General features: G+C 53.0%; 1 protein-coding gene across 3 annotated transcripts in view; it reads right to left on the minus strand.

The window, feature by feature from the left end:
- The window catches only part of AMPD3 (adenosine monophosphate deaminase 3), a 50306-nt gene that overhangs the window by 12645 nt on the left and 18834 nt on the right, over positions 1 to 18827 (minus strand). For all 3 annotated transcript variants that reach the window (XM_069554400.1, XM_069554399.1, XM_069554398.1), the window contains exons 3-7: positions 12317 to 12521; positions 9054 to 9216; positions 6460 to 6679; positions 4155 to 4284; positions 229 to 423 (exon numbers count right to left, since the gene is read on the minus strand). In XM_069554400.1, the coding sequence (XP_069410501.1) occupies positions 229 to 423; positions 4155 to 4284; positions 6460 to 6679; positions 9054 to 9216; positions 12317 to 12521 (913 nt within the window). The remainder of the gene's footprint in view (positions 1 to 228; positions 424 to 4154; positions 4285 to 6459; positions 6680 to 9053; positions 9217 to 12316; positions 12522 to 18827) is intronic.

Raw genomic sequence — 18827 nt, forward strand, 5'->3', positions numbered from 1 at the left:
GTTAGAAGGGGAATGTCACTGCCTTCAAGTCACACCCTCTTCTCCTCTGTCCCAAGGCTGCTTCCAGCCCTTACTCTCCGAGGACAAACTGCCTCTCACATTCCCATGGCTGGAAGACAAAGAGATGCCTACACAGCCAGCCCCTCTCCAAGACCAATCGTGGCTGCTTTCCAGCAGGCTGAGTCCTCCACCAGGACTGCGTGAGGCCCTGGGGCCGAGCCCACTCACCGCATGGACATCCAGCGAGTCCACAGTGAGGTCGTACGGGTCCATGTGCAGGCTGTCGAACACCTGCCGCAGGGTAATCTTCCGGCCCCGCTTCTCGGCCACTGTCCTGTCAGGCTCTGTCTGGTATGTGTGCTTGATGAAGCGCAGCAGGTGCTTCTGGTTCATGCAGGCAGCTGCGTGGATGTGAGTGTCCACCTGCGACACAGTGCCCCAGCACGTGAGCCAAGCCACCTCCCTCAGCATCAAGAACCAGGCCCCCTAGGCCTCGGTGCTAAGTGCAGAGCCTCAGCACCTCCTCTGGTGCTGGGCCGCCCCACCCCATATCTCTTCTAGAACTGGTCTTCCCCCCTCTAGCCTTGCTGCCCAATCCCCCTTCTTACAGCATCAGGAGACCTTTTCTAAGTACAGTTCAGATCTGGCCATTGTCCGTGTTAACACATCAGTGCTGCCCAACATTTCAAGATAACACCCCAGTTCCTTAGCCTGGGATTCAAGGCTTACTTTCAGTCTTAAGTCTCACCTTGCTCTGCTCTCTGCTCCAGCCAGGACACCCCACTTACAGGTACCCCAGGAGCCATGCTCTTCCTCAGCCTGGATGTTTTCCTTCCTCCCGACCAATCTCATCCACCTGGAAGTCTACGACCTCCTCCACACAGAAGCCTACCCTGATCCCCCAAACACAACGAACAAGTTTTCCCCTTGTCCAGCCTGGAACCCTGGCACAGACACGCCCATCACTGTATGTATCCTCCAGTCCTCTCTAATAAGTTTCTGTCTACTTCATCACTAGACTGGAAGCTCAGTCCTCAAGGACAGGGGCCGTGCATCTAAGTCTCCAGTGCCTACCCCAGAGCCTAGGATGATGTGAAATCAATGGATGAACGAACGGACCAGCAAACAGGTGTGGGAGGTTCTGACCGTTTCAGTGATATCCACCTCCTCCTCATAGAACCCCAAGGGCTCACGCAATGCCCCGCAAAATCTCACACTTGCCACTGACCTCTCTTAGAACCCCCAGAGCATTCCCCTCAGCCACCAGCCCTAAAGAATCAGAGCCCTGGCTAAGCTGAGGGATGGCCTGAAGTCACGATGGGCATCCTGACCCTCTTCCATAAAGCCCAGGGGCCTGCGGGAGGTCCCAGGGAAGGTGGCAGTGACCTCACAGGCCAGGGTGCTGCCACCCACTAGCCCACACTCTGCAGTCCCTGCTGCGGCCAGCTGGGCAGCCTGCCAGGGCTGGGGCGAGGAGACGGCTGACTTCAGGCCAAGGAATGCTGTCCACAGCTAGCCAGGCATCTCCGAGTCATGTCAAACCCGACATCCAATCCACTGAACCTCTGTGAGCTTTCCACCAGCCAACCCCTGTCACTAGCCACATCACTCACTCCTCAGGGCCTTCCTGCCTTTAATCCCGCCACTCCTACCAGAAAGACAGACCACTGGGCCTCAGAGAAAGGAAGCACCAAAAGTTAAAACATCACCCAAAGCTCAGGCCCCTCAGGGACAGGCCAGGCTCATGGGGGAGGCATAAGCGAAGGTCAGCCGGCCTCAGCTCAGCCGTCCGGACACAGCTGGGCTCTACCACCTCAGCATGACTTGGCACATTCTGGGCTTTCTCGCTGTCCTCTGGCATCCCAGTGACACACCACAGGGGGTGCAGCCTGCCTACCCCCGTGAGTCACAAGGTAAGGAAGGAAAGCAGCTGCACAATCCAGGATGCACTGGATCCGAACTTCAGAATTACCAGGGTGACTATTTTAGGAACACGTAAGGCAGCCTGTAATTGGAGGTCAGCACTTTCAGTTCACTGCAAGATCCAAAAGCATTCCTTGCTTTCACCTAAACAAACAGTGGCTTCCAAATGGGCTGGCCAGTACCTGGCCTCTAGGCCAACACTATTTCCACATCCATAGTGAAAGTCGCTCAGTTGTGTCCGACTCTTTGCGACCCCATGGACTGCAGCCCGCTAGGCTCCTCTGTCATGGAATTCTCCAGGCCAGGATACTGGAGTGGGTAGCTATTCCCTTCTCCAAGGGATCTTCCCAACCCTGGGATCAAACCCAGGTCTACTGCACTACAGGCACCCGCATCTTTACCAGCTGAACCACCAGAGAAGCTCAAGAATCCTGGAGTGGGACGCCTACCCCTTCTTCAGGGGATCTTCCTGACCCAGGAATCGAACTGGGCTCTGCCACATCCATGGCAGACATCAATAATCAACTACGGCACCCTTCACCAAGCTTTGGGAATAGCCTCAGGTAGCCACTCCCCACTGGTCAAGTTTGGCACAGAAGATGAAAGCTGTTTGCTCTCCCTGATATGAAACTTAAACCAAAGTGGGTAAGGCCTAACCCTACCCCATTCCCAAGCAACAAACACACTCAGCCCCTTGTTCTCAGCTCTGAGCTGAAAACAATCATCTCAGTCACACACACCTGTTGGTTGGGCCTCACGGGGCCAGGACCCATGATCTGCTGTGATGCTGCAGGTAATTTCACAATCCCACACTCCCACACTGACCCATGGCCCCACACAGCTCCTGCCTCAGAGCAGGGCCACCGCGACACTGACGGCCACTTGGAAGTGTGGAGGCCACCTCCCAGCCCACCCTGGACTTCAGAATCAGCTCTCCTCCCCTCACAGAGAATTCCAGGGCAGGAAAAGTCAGCACCCAGGAGACAGGGAGGGGCAGGCACAGCCTGGCCTGGAGCAGACCCTGGCCTGTGTTTATGGACAGCTGTGGAGCCAGAGTGCAGCCCAGCACAGCACTCAAAGCATCTCCACTCAGAAGGTACACAAACCCCCAGACTGACAGAGAGCTTGAGGTTCGGCTCTGGTATGTAACCGCAGCCCCCACCCTGCCCCCAGGACTTCGCCCACAGAGTGGCCAGAGAGCAGCTGGCCAGCCCATCAGCACCCACAGGGGCCCCGCTTCAGAAGCAAACAGTGTCGGTGCTGGGGCAGCCAGCAAGGACACTGCTGCAGGAGGCCGGCCGGCCCTGAGCACGCGCATGTGCCGAGGGCAGGGCTGCTCAGAGCTGGGCGAGCATTTTCCCTGGACCCCCATCTAGGGTGTAGGGTTCATGTAGGCAGGATAGAGAGGAGCTGGCCTACTGACTGAGGCACCCATCTGTCTGAGCGCCTGAGGATCACAGAGAAGAAACAGGTAAAACATGCCACGCCAGGGGTGTCCAAGACACGTCCTTTCACCTCTGCCTGGAAATCCCCAAGACTCTTATGTGAGCCTTAGAGCTCAGGAGCTGAGCATAACTCACTCTAAGTCACCTCAGTTCCGACCTCTTCCTGAAAGACACCTCTATCACATCCCTATCAAACTAATAGTAACCAGCTGGGAACTGCTGTGGACAGAAAGTGACCCTTACTCAGCATCAAATGCCCCTCACTTGGCACTGATCCCATGCTTGATATATATTAGTTACATGGAATAAAATGGAAAAGCAGGAGGCGGTGACCATTTAACCTACAGGCTTGTCCCGACTGCAGCCCCTGAGCCCAGGTGTAGGCTGCTCATCCACTCTAGGGGAAGGCAGAGAGAGGAGCTCGTTGGATACTCTTCCTTAAACACACCCGGGCCAGAAGGAAGCAAAACCACACACTCCCAAGTCCAAAGAGGTCTTAACATCGATAACTGGTTTTCAATCCATGATAAATTTGAGGCCACCTCTATGTCTCAACTCTTATAACCAACTTATAGGCCCTGCTCTATTTTTCAAGGAGGATGGTACATTCTAACAGATATACAACAAAGTCATAACAGGTACCATCTGAGGCGTGCCCACACACACAGAAAACTGGCCAGTTTTCCTTTTGTTCATAGGAGGGCCACACTGGGGACCAGCCCCCGACTGGCTCGGGCTGGAATGAGGCCCGGGACGGGAGCTCTGAACGCTGGCCCGCTAACGCACCTTTCTCACATTATAGAAGTCTCGGTGGGGGTTGCTCTTCAACTCTTTGAACTCAGACATTTCATTTAACATCTCATGAAGGCTGAACTTGGATTCCAGAAAGTTCAGTCGCCGGTGGCAATACGTCTTCCTGCAGGTCGGGAAGGAGAAGAAACCACAGTTGAGGAGAAGTCGCGTCAGTTCTCCAGGCTGGAGACCTCCAGGGTCTGTGGGGACCCAGGCCTGGGTGGAAGGTCAGGATGGAGCAGGGAGGGATGGGAAGGGGCCAGCTATCCGCAGACCCAGCTGAACTGTGTAACCACAGCCACGTGCTCTATGAAATGCGTGGAGAATCCATAGCGGGCAGTAGAGAGCTGACCTCATACAGATTCCTTCTGTATGAGCTTTACAGGTTTAGGCAATTAATCTCAAGCTGCTGTCTCTCATGAGCAAATACGGAGATGGTCCTGCCCAAGACTGAAGTGAGGGCCAGATTGGCTCAGGGTGTGAAGGGTCCAACTCAGCTTCGTGGATACTCAGAGAAAGTCTCCCTCTTTCAACCCTTCCGTCTTTCCACTCTCCCATCTATCCTCTGCCACCTTTCACTCCTTGAAAGGAGTTTCACCTCTGTCCAAAAGGTCAGCAATACAGTCAAATCCTAAGGCATGACCTTCCCACCTTGGCTGTGACCGAATGACACCCAGAAGATTTCTCAACCCTGAGGCTTCAGGACGAGGGCTGGATGTTCTGCACCATAGGCAGATGAGGGATATAGGGGTGTTGCTACCAGGACAGAAGTCCATGAAAGAACTGATGTCCCCACCAGCTTGCAAAGGCTACGGTGGGGTGGGAGCACCCACTGTTCTCAGCCAACAGCCAGCCCACACCCAGTCCAGGGGCCTGGCCACGTGCCTGTGCCACAGCTACACAGAACAGGCAACCACAAGTAGGGCCACCCTGCTTCCCTGTGGCCCCAGATGCACACTGCTCCCTTGGCACCCGGGCACAGAGACCCTTGTAAAAGTGGCCACCAAGCCTGGACCAGCACCACCATGTGTGTGCCAGGACGAGCCCACAGCCAAGCATGGCAGAGTCTGGGTCAGATGGGATTCCCAAGGGCATCTCTCCCAGTCCCTCTCCGGGCAGGACTCGCCCTGACAATCTCCCGGACAGAAAAGCTGCTGCTCACACACGTCCCGGAACAGCCCTGTCCCCAAGGCTTCCCCTCAGACCTTCTGTTCACGTTGGCTGAGGCAAGCTCCCAGGGATCCCACTCTCCCCTCCCAGCTCTTCCCTCTGCCCTCGGATCACCAACGACCTCGACCCACTCTGTCCATCCCCTCGGGGCCCACTCTCCTCCCTTGGAAACTGGAGTCACCCAACTCCCAGCAAAACCCAAATGGCAGGGCAAGAGAGAAGTCCCTCAGTTGTGACCAGCTTCCTCTGCTCCCCCTAGCTGGGCACTGAAGCACAACCTCCACTGCTGCTGCTGCTGCTGCTGCTGCTAAGTCACTTCAGTCGTGTCCGAGTCTGTGCGACCCCAGAGATGGCAGCCCACCAGGCTCCCCTGTCCCTGGGATTCTCCAGGCAAGAACACTGGAGTGGGTTGCCATTTCCTTCTCCAATGCATGAAAGTGAAAAGTGAAAGTGAAGTCGCTCAGTCGTGTCCGACTCTTAGCGACCCCATGGACTGCAGCCCACCAGGCTCCTCTGTCCATGGGATTTGCCAGGCAAGAGTACTGGAGTGGGGTGCCATCGCCTTTTCCAAACCTCCGCTGCTGATTCCCTTAAATTCTCACCAAGAAGCGAGGGCCCAAACTCAGGAAGACAGCTCCCTGCCAGGGTAGCTCCAGCTAAGCCTACGAGCATCCTGGGAGTTGTGGCTCAGAATTCCCAGGCTTCTTGCACTCCCTGCTCCAGAAACATGGAAAAATCAACACCAGAAGCAACAGTCTTCATGGCTCCCCCACCATCTACCCTAAAGCCCTGGGCTGGAAACTGCATCGCTGCTGTCCGGCCTGGGGTGAGGGGTGACCGTCATTTTAAGGTGCACAGGTGGCCATGGGCAAGCAGGAGCTCCACACCCGTGCATGCGGAAGGGACAGGCAGTAGCAACTCGAAGAATACGCCAGTCTGGGAAGAAAACTTGTCGCAGAAGCCCACAAAGCACTGGGAAAAGAGAGAAACCCACAAAGCCCTCTCTTTCTGGGGTGGTTTACCTGAGGGAAAGCCCAGAGCAGAAGGTCTGCCCTGGTCCCTTCCACAGAGCAGCGCTCCTGCATAAAGAGGCGGACTCACTTGGTCATGGAGGGGGAAGGGGACTTACGTGGGGCCGTCCGTGATGAGAGCCAGGATGTGGCTCATGTCCACCGTGTAGGTCTCCAGGTCGGGGTAGGGTAGGCTGTGGGGCTCCTGGCGCTCCAGCATCTTCTTGCTGTCATACACATAGAGGATGCCTCCCTGCATGCGGACCAGGTAGCCCAGGTTGGGGGGAGCATTCTCTAGGCAATAAGGGTCTTCTTCGGGCAGAGGGGGAGGATGAAAGTCTGAAAGACAGGACTGAGTGATAGCAAAATGCCCTTGACCTCAGGAGCTCACGGGGCTCCAAAATCACATTCTCCGTGGGGCCTGTCCTGGTTGTCTGACCTAAAACCTAAGCACCCCCACCTGCCCCGGCATCTCACCTCCCCCTCCCTGCTTTATTTTGAACCCTTAGCACTTGCCGCTATGTAAGACAGCTTCTCATCTTTATCTTGGGTGGTAAATGTTCATCTTGCTCACTGCTATATCCCATTTCCTAGAACCATCCCTGGCCCATGGCTGGCACTGCATTTTTTTTTAACTTAATTGAAATGAGCTTCAGTCTTCTGGGTAGTTCAGGGACATGAAGCTTATTAACACGGGCAGCTGCATCTTCTCCTAACAAGAGAATAGACAGGATCTGGGACTGCCCAGCGGGAGTATAATTGTTCCTGTCCTTCCACATCTTCCTGAGCTCAGGGCGGCCAAGGGCAAGATGGAGAAGCCAGCCCTCCCCGTAAGCCTGTGCCCCCAGAGACAGAGCTGTCCGTCCCCACACGGTGGGCTGTCAGCCCACAGGAGCCAGAAAACACCTCTTGGCTATTTCCCAGCTATGACTCCAAGCAAACCGGGACTTTACCTCCCGACTCTGTCTGCTCAGCTGAGGATGAGGCCCTGCCTTAATGGGCTGCTGTGAGGGCTGCAGCAGCAGGCAGAGGAAGATGCTGTGTAAATATATCACAGGGTGTTATTCTCACCACTCTTGTAGTGGGTTTCCTGGCTCTCAATAAGCTCTGTTCCAGCCAAGGAACAGGTTATGCTAAGTAGCAGCAGAACTAGGGGCTTCAACTCTGCCCATCAGCCAACCCTGCATAGGGTCTGGGCTGTCCACTTCCAGCACAGGCAGGAGGAAATCCTGGAATCAGCAGCGGAAGGAAGGAAGGAAGGCGGAGTGGCTGGCTGAGTGTCTCCCATCAGAGCTCGAAACAGACTGTCCCTGGAGCAGATGTGAGCCATCCCAGGGGCTAAGGCAGCACAGAGAGGGGAAGAGATGCCACACACACCCCTATCAGGCATGGCCACAGGCCAGCACGTGAGTCCCAAACGCGGGGCAGTGCCCATGAGAAGCAGGCAGTCCGAAAGCCTGGGTCAGCCACAGCCTGCACTTCACCACACTCACACCCAGGCCCCCAGGACTCTGTTCTGTATAAAGTACACCTTTGACAGTCATTTCTGCCTGCCAACAGTGGAGCAGGTGGGACCAACCCTTAGACAGGGAACTGGGCCCAGGAGGGCTGAGACCCAGAGCCCCAGGTGGTAACGGATGCCCAAAGTCCAGGTTCAGAGCTTCAAGGAAGCCGGAGAGGAGACGTCTTGGCACCAACTCCACCCGGGGTCCTGAGTGCTGGCACAGACCACCAGGCCCTCATCTGATTCCCCCCCGCCACCAGCTTTCACGATCGAGGTCTCCTGTTGTCTCCATTCACGTTGCTTAACTTACAGGCCCTACTGCTCCTGGATCCTTCACAGAAAGCATCCTGCGTTCTCCGATCCCCTGTTCCCTGAACTCCGCAGCATCAACATAACTACTGTACCAGTCACTAGATCCAGGGGCTTCCAAAGTGGCTCTAGTGATAGAGAACTCGGCTGCCAATGCAGAAGACATAAGAGGTGCAGATCTGATCTCTGAATCAGGAAGATCCCCTGGAGGAGAGCATGCAGCCCACTCCAGCATTCTTGCCTGGAGAATCCCATGTACAGGGGTGCCTGGCAGGCTACAGCTCTTAGGGTCGCAAAGAGTCAGATGCAACTGAGCATGCCCTAGATCCAGAACTGCACCAACTACTTCACATGCGTTCTCTCGTTTCATCCTCACAACAGGCCCAAAGGAGAGATATTATTAGTATTCCCATTTTACAGATTGAAAAACTGAGGTTTGGAGAAATGCCTTCCTTTCCCAAGAAAGTGGTCTTTAGGTTTTTAGAAAGTGGAGCTTAGATCCGAATATGAGTATGCTGGACTCCAGAGCCAACTTCCCTGCCCTGAGAACACACCCTCTCTACCTACCCTCAATCCATGCACCTCACCATTAATTTGGTATTTACTGTCTGACTGTGTTTAAATATCCAGGCTGAGACTGCCCATCTCCCAAGATCAGAGACTGCCTTTCAGCCCCTCCGCTCCCCACAACTTGTACAGCTCAGCTCAAAGCAAGGCACCTGGTGCGCATGGAATCAACCCTTGGGGAAACTAGCAAAAAAATCAGTGTAGGAGAAGCCAGTACCAGGGCTCTGCCCTTAACACACCATCTGAGGGAAACACATCCAACCAGGAAGACATCCTGACCGACTCTCGGGCCGCGCCCCGCCCGGAAGCCCACCTGCCGCCACAGCACCGTACCTGGGAGGCCCTCTTCCAGAGGTGTGGTGTCCAGCCGCCGATGACCCAGGTACTGGGCCGTGGTGCGTGGGAAGCGGTGATAGGCGAGGCGGGCATACTTCTCCCGGATCATCAGGGCTTTGGCCAGGCTCTTGGCAGCCTGCTCATAGTCCTCCACGGTGATCTGCAGGAAAAAGTTCAGAGAGCAGGCCTGAGGCCGCTGACCTAGTGAGACCTGCCGCAAGGTGGGCCCAGGACAGACAGTGGGGAACTTGGGTCTGAGGAGCATCCCCACCATGGTGGGCACAGGGGCTCCCTCTGCCTGACAGTTTGTACACACACTGTGATGTATGTTGCACGCCTGATTTCCTTTTGCAAGCCTCGGATTGAGGGGTGTGCTCTGCAGACATGCAGCCAGCCCCGGTAACAATCTCAGCCGCTGAGTCTCTAATGAGCTTCCGCAGAAGATGGCACTTCACACGTGCTGTCACACGTGAATGCTGAGGGATTAAGTGCATTCTGGTGACTCCACTGGGAGCGGCTGTTTGCCTCTGGCCTCCTCCAGACTCTGCCCTATGTCCCTCTTCCCTTTGCTGATTTTGCTTAGCATCATTTTACTGCAGTAAATCCTAGTCATGAGTGCAGCTATGCACTGAGTCCTAGGAGTCCTCCTGGCAAATCACGGAACCCCCTAACCATAGGAGGAGATTTGGGGCTGTTGGGAGGGAGGCAGGTACTCCAATGTGCACACCCCAGGCCAGCACTCAGCACATCAAACCACAGGCCAGCTGCTGCGGCACCCGGCACACGAAGAGGCCCAGCCTGGACCATGTCCCTGATGGAGTGAGCATCATCATGACCAGCTAAGGAAATACATGGGTCCTTCCGAGTGCTCCGTCTGCTGCTTTGCCAACCCCAGCCACCCCAATCCACCCAAGCAACAGACGCTTACGGGACGGATCCTTTCCACAAGTTTCATTTTGGTCCTCACGGCCACTCATCTCACAACTGGGGAAACAGAGACCCAGAGAGGACAGATCACAGAAAGTCATACGGTCACACTTCAGACCCTGAACGGATTGACTCCTGAAGCCCAAGGATGCTCTGCTTTCCCAGAGCGGCCTCGTACTCAGAGGCAAATGAGATAAACGCCCACCTCCCAGTGGGCTTGTTCATCTCTGTCTGTTGGGAAGGATGTGTGTGGCAGAAACCTGAACGTGCTGGGGGAGATAAGCAGCTAAACAGTGAGTCATTCATAAGAGGGGATAAGAGATGCAGAAAAGGGAGGTACAAGATGGAGCACAGAGGGAGGAAGGCTGGGGCCCCCTCTGCTTCAGTTAAAAATAAAAATCATTTTTAGTTTTGAAATGTTGTAAACATACAGACAAGCACTGAAGATGACAGACGCCTCTGCATCTACCTTCCAGAGCTGACAACTTTAACATTTTTTATCACTGTTTCGGATGTCTTATATGTTTACATAAACAGATCATCTCAGATGGCAGCTAAAACTCTACCCCCACCCCCCTCAGAGGAAGGTATATATCTTTCCCATGCATGTGTTTCTACTTTTACTTTTGTTTCCCCCTTGCTTTTTATTAAGGAAGTAGCTTCTCCTTTCCTGACTCCAGATGTCCCCATGAGGGGGTGTTAACTCCATTTTACACCTTCTGATGGCTTCTGAGAGCACAGGTGAGCAGACAACACCAGAGACAAATATGTTCCTGCCCACGACAAAGCCAAACACTTCATCTGCCGGACCGACAGACTCAGCATGGCACAGGGCTCAGGCCAGGCCTGGAGGTATCAGAGACGAGTTCAGCATCCCAACAGACCAGCCAGCTTATTACCACTGCACACCTCAGGCCTGGCAGCAGACCCATGGGGGGCCAAGGCGACCTGCAAGGTCAGCCTGCCACTTACGAGCTGGTGGCTCTCTGGGGACCAGTCGCCCAATTCAGAGGCTCCGTGCCCTACAATGTGCCAACAAGGAGACTGATGGAAAAGAGCCGGTTAACACACCAGCCAATGTCCTCCCTTCAACTGGCTCTCAGCCCCCTGTACTCGCCCTTTTGGCCACTCTGCCCACATGCAGGAAGTTGGATGGGCACCATGGATTCCTGGTCAGGATGCTATATCTCCAAACAAGGCCTGTGCTATTTGCAATCCAACCAAAATCCCCATCCATAGAAAGGAACTTAAAGTATGGTTCATCCACACAGTGGAATATTATGCACCTTTTTTTTTTTTAAAGAAGTTCTTGATATAATGATATAGCATTATCTTCAAGATATACTGTTAAGGGAAAACCTAGGCTCAGTATAATGTATGGTAACCACCATTTGTATAAAAACAAATAAATCAACTACATGAGCATAGAAAACATGAGCACGGTAGGTACACAGTTTACTGTGTGAGAATAAATAAGAAACCAAAACCAAGAACTGCCTCAGGGGAGGCGAATCGGGTAGCTAGCTAGAGGACTGATATAATTTGGGGGCCTTTTAAGTTATAAGCCATATGTGGAGATCTCCTACTGATTTTGTTAAAATAGAAGAAAATTTATAAGAGTAATAAATCACTGTCTTCTCACATACACTGTATATCCTAAAAGTACTGTTAAAAAGAAGAAAGAATAACAAGCCAATTGAGGCATGAGTAGTAGGTTGAGGGCCAGGAAGGCAGAACCAAACCTGGTGCTAAATGATATTTCTCTTCAAGAAGCAATAAAAATTCAGCATCCAACCAGGTGAAATTTGCACATTTTCAGTGGCTGAGTTAACTGACTTGGTGCAAACTAAGCTTGATCACATTCTTGTCAAGATTCTCTCTTTCCGGTTCACAGGTCTGGTCTGTATTTAAGAACATGAGTTCAAGCACAGAGGAAGAGCTGAATCAGCAATAACTGATGGCATGCAAACCAATCAACACCAGGACTTGAAACCATTCAACATCTGAGAACTCTGAAGGGCCCAAACTGGAACCATCTCCAATGGGCTACAGGGAGAGCAGGGTTCTGGGCCCAGAGCCCATATGAAAACTACAGGCCACTTGATGTGCCAGCCTGCAGCCCCAGGCCGTCCCCGCAAGGACAGCAGTACCCTAGGCACACACCCACACCCGCCACCTTGCCTGGAACCCTCCTTCTCTCCAGACGTCTGCCCGCCACCTCCCAGACACTCACAGACCAAGCCAGGCTTTGGGGTCTGGGCGTGACCCCAGGGACCCCAGCTTTTGCACAAGGCACACTATGCAACACTCACACAGCCTCCAGAGAGCCTTACCCCAGCACAGTAGTCTCCACTGATGGTGACCCGCTGGAACTCGGGCACGGCATAGGGTGCGGGCACAGGCAGGGGAGTGGCTCCGGGGAGCACGGGGGTTGCAGGAGATATGGCTGGACTGGCTGTCGGGGGACCCTTCCAATCTTGCTGTGTCGGCATTTGCAGAGACAGGGACTGGGATCGAATCATCTTAAAACTTTTCTTTCTAAAAGTCAAGGACAAGCAAAAGTGAGCGACAACAGCAGCTAATCGGGGAGAGTGGTGAAGACACTGTTACAGACATGGCAGGAGAATTTGGCTCTGATTAATCAGCGGTGCTGGCCCTACAGTTAAGTTTCTAATTATTCATGCCTCCCTCTCACACGTGTCTCTCCACATGCAATATCCCAGACACCCCTCTCTGCAGCCACTAAGAACTGCTTGGGCTGCGTTTGCACGGCACGTGGAGCAAGTAAATAGGCAAATGTCTCAGGAGACAGAGAGCAGACCATGCAGCAGGGGTCTAACACCAAGGGCAGAAGAGGTGAGGACGATGTCAAACTGGCCAGCATGCCATCTTCAGATAAGCCAAACTCTGAGTTCCAGCCTGTGAAGGGTCTCAATTACAGCGCATATCACAACGTTGATAATTTGGGGCACTGGAGCCAGAGACTGACAGTTAGCCAGTCCACCTCCTGTTTTCACAAAGGAAGAGTCAGGGGTCCAGAATGTGAAAGGACTTCTATGAAGTCCTAGCCAGGCAGCTAGCACTCAGCTTCCCACCTCCCTGGCACCCCAGCTCCCCTGCTGCTCCTTCCTCCAGCCTGGCAGTACCGGCCACCTGCTGCTGGCTCAGGCACAGATCTGTAGCTCTGTAATGGGAAAGTGACTGATCAGCATCAATTTCACCTGCCATCTTGACCCCAAAAGATGATTTCGCAAACTCGTGAGCTCATGCTTATTTGCAAGGCTGTTTTGTGAATACTCACCTTCCTCATTAACTAATCAGTCATGTCTCAAATGACACCACCATAAGCTCTAGGATCCCTGGGCAGGGAGCTCAGCAGCAGGGTGGTGACGCCATCAGCACTCCCCTCTCCCGTGTCTCTTTCTGTCTCCGAGGAAACCCACCACCGCTGCCCAGTGATGTCTGATGCCAGCAACCAGCTGACTGCTTGCCCTCCTGTGCCATGGGGCCCAGCAGTGTCCTGGGTACTGTCCCAGCACAACCAGAGCCTACAGCCACCAGCAAAGAACTCAGTGACAACCGTGACTCCAGAGCCCCTAGCACCTGCCCCCTTCTCCAGGCACCAGTGACAAGTACAGGGTGTGGAGAAATCAGTAAACAGACCTTATGACTGACCCGGAAGCAGCTGTCTTCCTCCTGGCCCTTGGCCAGACCTCTTCCCACAGCCGATTTTTCAGGAAAACAGTTCCCTGCTCTGTCACCCACTGCTTGCCACAGCTCTCGGTTCTTATCTGCCCATATGTGTTATCACCTCCTCAGGGACCTGTTTACACTTGGAAAGTGGAGGTGGTCCTTTTTCAGAAGTCTGTCTTTGCCCTGCCCCTACCCCTGCATAACAGATGTACTGGGCTGTTCAGGAAACCCAGGCTGAACTCCAGGAATATCTAGTCAGGCTTTTCTGAGCCTGCCATCCATCCATCACATGGAGCTGAGTCAAACATCCCATTCCAAGGAAGATGCCAACTCATGCCTGTCAATCATTCCTTAGAGGCAGACTCACCGGAAGTGATGAGGTTCCCACTTTAGCATCTTTCAGATGTTCACACCTAGAGGAGCCATTACTTCGGGCTCCCTCTCATGTTCTGGCAGGTTCAGCCAGACCCTGTAAGGCTGGCTTCCATGTCCCTCATGTCTACCAGGCCACTGTTTTAATCGCTCTGCCGACTTGACCCCACAAGCCTCAGCCAATGTTGCCTGAGGACCAGTCCTGCTAAGGAGAAGCAAGGTGATATCTAAGATGACAAACAGGTAAGAAAATTAAGGAAAAAAACAACACCAACCACGATCAGAAGGTTGGAAGGCTGCTTAAGGAAAGAGGCCGCCAGGCTTACCCGAGAAATGACCGTATTCCTCTGCCCCCATGAATAAGCCACCAGCTGGCTCCCCTCCTCTCCTCCATTCTCCTTCTTGAAGACATCCACGACGACTCTAGTCTTGGCCACCAGGTGAGCCCCAGAATTATCACAGGTGAACACAGACTTTGTAGGGATAAGGTACAGGTTTAACAACAGATTGGGCCCAGACACCCTAGGCAAGTGCTTGGAATAAGCAGAGCTAACCATTAGGCTCGTCTCTAAGAAAACCGGAAAAACAAAACAGAGCGCAAGGAGAGGGCCCTGCATTCATCTTCTACGGCTGCACGATAAACACAAGCCCGGTGACCGCAAGCAACCCCCACTTGCTGGCCCACAGATCTATACGCGAAACGTCCAGGTGGGCGCGGCTGGGCTCTATGCATGCCCAGGGTGTCAAAAGGCCAAAACCTGGAGGTTGGCCACACTAGCCTCTGAACTGGAGACCCTGGGAAAGAGTCTGCTTTCACGCAGGCAGTAGGAAAATTCATCTTCAAGTGGCCCTACACTGAGGCCCTGGCTCCTCACTGGCTATAGGACAGGGCTTACCCTCTGATTCTTGCACACAGCGCCCTCCATCTTCTAAGCCTGGCACAGTGCCTGGCTCTGGCACTTGGAATTTCTGACCTCCCCCTCCGTGACCCCCTGAGAAAACTCCCTGCACTAAGTGCTGCTGTGACCAGGTCAGGCCCACTCACCTCCCTACCTTCAGGTCCACTGAGCCACACAGCACAACATAATCACAGGAGCGATGCCTCATCACATTCAGAGGGTTTGGAGATTAGGGAAGGACATCTCTGGGCGTTCTAGAAACTCTGTCTACCACAGGTCCACATCTCGTTCTCATTCTGTGCAGCTGAGGCTCAGCCACAAAAGTGGAGAGCGGCAGCTGAGTGACTGAGAGTGTGTGTGTCTGTGTGTGTGTGTGTGTGTGTGTGTGTGTGTCCCAGCCCTCTCATGGCTGTCTAAAGCCCCACCTGCCTCACAACAATGAGGTTACCAACTGCTTTTTCTGAATTATAGAACCATGCAGTATCCTGGCAGGAAAGGATTTTAAAGCTACACACCCCAATCCTCTAAGGGAGCCTTTGTCTGAATACATCCAGTGATGGACAGCTCACTGCATTTCTGAATAAGACGTCAGCAGTCAACCATTTATTCAAAAACCATTTCCCAAGGACCTACTCTGAGCCATGCCAGTGCCAAGCATGCAAATACAAGGTGAGCAAAACACGACCTGTTGCCACTGTTAGAAAGCACTCCTTGTCATGGGCCAAGATCTGTCTACCAGCAGTTCCACCTGCTGCCCCTCGTGTGAGCCCTTGGGACACAGAGTAAGCCGGCTGGCTCTGCCAAAGCTGACCCACCCTCTCCCTTCCCCACTCGCAGGTCCACCTGGCAGAAACGCACAGCTGCCCAAGAACTGGCAGGGAGCAGGGCTAAGAGGACACCAGCTCTAGGCCAAGCCCGCGGGCCCAGCGGGCCCAGAGCAGCTTTGTCCTCCCTCCTGGCCGCAGGGACCTTCCTGTCCCACCAGACCCTCGGCTCAGGACATGACCTGGGTGCCTGGGCTGTTGGCAGGCGTCTCTCAGCACCCGTCTGCGGCCCACTGCGTCTATGGCCCTTGCCTGCCCCGGCCACTCTCTGGGCTCCCAGCCTCACCCTGCCCTTCCCTGCCCCTAGGCACTCCAGTTAAGAGCCCCAGAGCCTCCACACTCTCCCAGAGAAGAGTCAGCATCTTCTCAGGGGCCTGCAGCTACTGCCCTGTGAGGTCTGGCCAGGGCAACCTTTCACCAAAGGCTCTGAACGACATACAGCGGGTCAGGAGGCACAGTGGATTTCACTTTACTCAACAACAATGTACCAGGTCCTGGGGCTATACGGGTAGACAAAATATTCCTCTGACTCCAGAGGCTGACCTCGATGTCCAGACATTTCAATAGATTACCATCACACGACGTGGGTAGTGTGATGAGACGACCTGATCCCAGAGGAGGCTCTAACCCAGACTGAGGCTGGGAGCCAGAGAGCAGGAGGGTCAGAGAAGGCTCCCTGCCTCATCCCCAGAGGGCGAGGGGAACGTTCCCGAATGGGAGACTTGTTTGAAGCCCCTCTATACACACGCACACACACACGTTGTTTTGGCAGCCCAGACCACTCCAGATGAGAATTAGTGTGCTAAAGGCTCGAAGCAGGAGTCAGACACCAGCACAAGGCTTTATTAACAATCTGAACCTGAATGGCGTTAAGTGGGCCAGGCATTCCCACTTCCACAGGCCCATCTGCTCCCACTGATTCACGTGCAAGTGGGGGCCTGGGTCTAAGCAGGGGAGCAGCTGAGGAGCTGACACCTACTCTGTGATTGAAACCAGAGGCCTCAGCCTGTCTGAAAGGGAGAAGGCGGGCAAGCTGACCTTGACACATGCTGCATGGTGGGCGCCAAAAGGTGGGTGTGCAGAGGGCACACACTCGGTGTGTCTGACTGCATGCGTGCAGCCGACTTGCACACTGAAGCCCGCCGGGGATGAAGGCTCAGAACCTCCACCATCGCTCCCTTCACCTCCCTGAGACCCACCACTGTCCTCCCACCGCTCCCGACCGTGTGTCGGTCTCCATGGACCTCGCTCTCCCTCTCCCAAGTCCTTCTCAGCTACTCTTCCTCCCCGGAGAGCACACTGAAGTATGGTCTTCCTTAAGTCTTAAACTCTCTTCTTAACTTTAATTTTTTTTTTTTATTTTACTTTTTTTTTTCTTAACTTTAAAAGCAGATAAATTAACCTGTTTCAAATGAAGCTCCTTTGTCAATGGCCCTGAACTTAGACGTGACTTACCCCTGATGCAAGAAGTTTCATAAAACAAAATGATTTAGCTGTGCTATGTTCGATTCATAACAAGTATGTTTCTCTAGTTTACTCAGGGAGTTATTGTTCTGGAGGGCTTAATTTTTCAAATAAACTCTGTCCCCTTTTGTTGTTGTTCAATCGCTAAGTCATGTCTGACTCTTTGAGACCCCATGGACTGCAGCACACCAGGTTTCCCTGTCCTTCACTATCTCCCAGACTTTACTCAAACTCAAGTCCATCCAACAATCTCATCCTCTGTCTTCCCCTTCTCCTCTTGCCCTCAATCTTTCCCAGCATCAGGGTCTTTTCCAATGAGTTGGCTGTCCCCTTTATACTCTAAATAAAAAACACTTCAGTGTGGCTTTTAAAAATGAAATTCATAATTCCTGTATCTGAACCAGTGCATGCTGAACATAATTGAAACTTCTTTCCGTGACTCAGCGTCATCATCGCCTTATTCAGTCACCAGCTTAGAGACGTTTTGGCCCAATACTGCTGTGCTTTGAATTCTTGAGTCTGATTTTCATAATTATTCTGTTTCCTCTCTCACTGTGAACTGGTAAATAATAACAAAAACAGGAACACTAATGATGTCTAAGCACAGGTGCTAAGCAGTCATCCTTATTAGCTCATTTAATTCTCACAAGGTAGGTCCATCATCCTCGTTTTGCAGATCAGGAAATAGGAACTTAAGGTCCTTGCCTGAGGCTACTCAGTAGTAAGACACAGGACATCACTTGAACCCAGCTGGTCTGGTTCCAAAGTCTGAGTTCGTAATCACCGCACAACATACCTGTGACTCTGCCTACAGAAGTCCCTCTCTCACTTTTAATTTGCTTCCTTAAATCTGTCACAGGATAAGAAACAAAATAACCAAGCTTATTAGAACTCAGTGTGAAACAAGAACAGAAGATGGGATGAGAGAATTGGGGGGATGACAGCTAAAACATACAGGATTTCTTTCAGCGGGGAGGGGTTGAAAAAAGGTTCTAAAATTGACTGTGGTGATGGTTGCACTTTGCAAATATACTAAAAAACCACTGAATCGTACACTTTAAATGAATGGATTATATGGTATGTGAATTACACCTCAATAAAGCTGCTTAAAAACGAGAAGAAGTAGAGTGCCGAAGGAGCCCTGATGCGCATTTTGGCTGCACATCAGATATTCTTACACGGTTGTCACCCATGCTGGCTACATTCCAGCTATGTATATTTGCAGGGTGGGTGAGCTTTGGCTAGGTGAGATAATGAGATAAAAAGTGAACAACAGAGAGCTTCTGGGCGCCAGCAGGGTTTTTCAGTCTTCTTGTCTTTGCCTCCTAACTTTGATTCCATAGACAGCCTACCCCTCCCGCTCACCTTGACGCACCTTGAGTCTCAATAGAGGCCTGGTCAATGTCATCTTCCTAAGGAGGCGGAGAGGTCCCCGCAGCAAGATGTCACTGCTGACCTCCTGATCTGGCCTGCAAACCAAGCGCCTCTTTGAGCAGCCTGGGGTGCCAGCTCCCTGGAGAGGACCCCCAGCCCTGGGAGGTTTATGACTGAGCCCAGTTCAGCTCTTAGAACTGCTGGAATCCTGACAACAG

This window comes from Ovis canadensis, chromosome 15 (genome assembly GCF_042477335.2).
Source record: "Ovis canadensis isolate MfBH-ARS-UI-01 breed Bighorn chromosome 15, ARS-UI_OviCan_v2, whole genome shotgun sequence".
Taxonomy (NCBI): domain Eukaryota; kingdom Metazoa; phylum Chordata; class Mammalia; order Artiodactyla; family Bovidae; genus Ovis; species Ovis canadensis.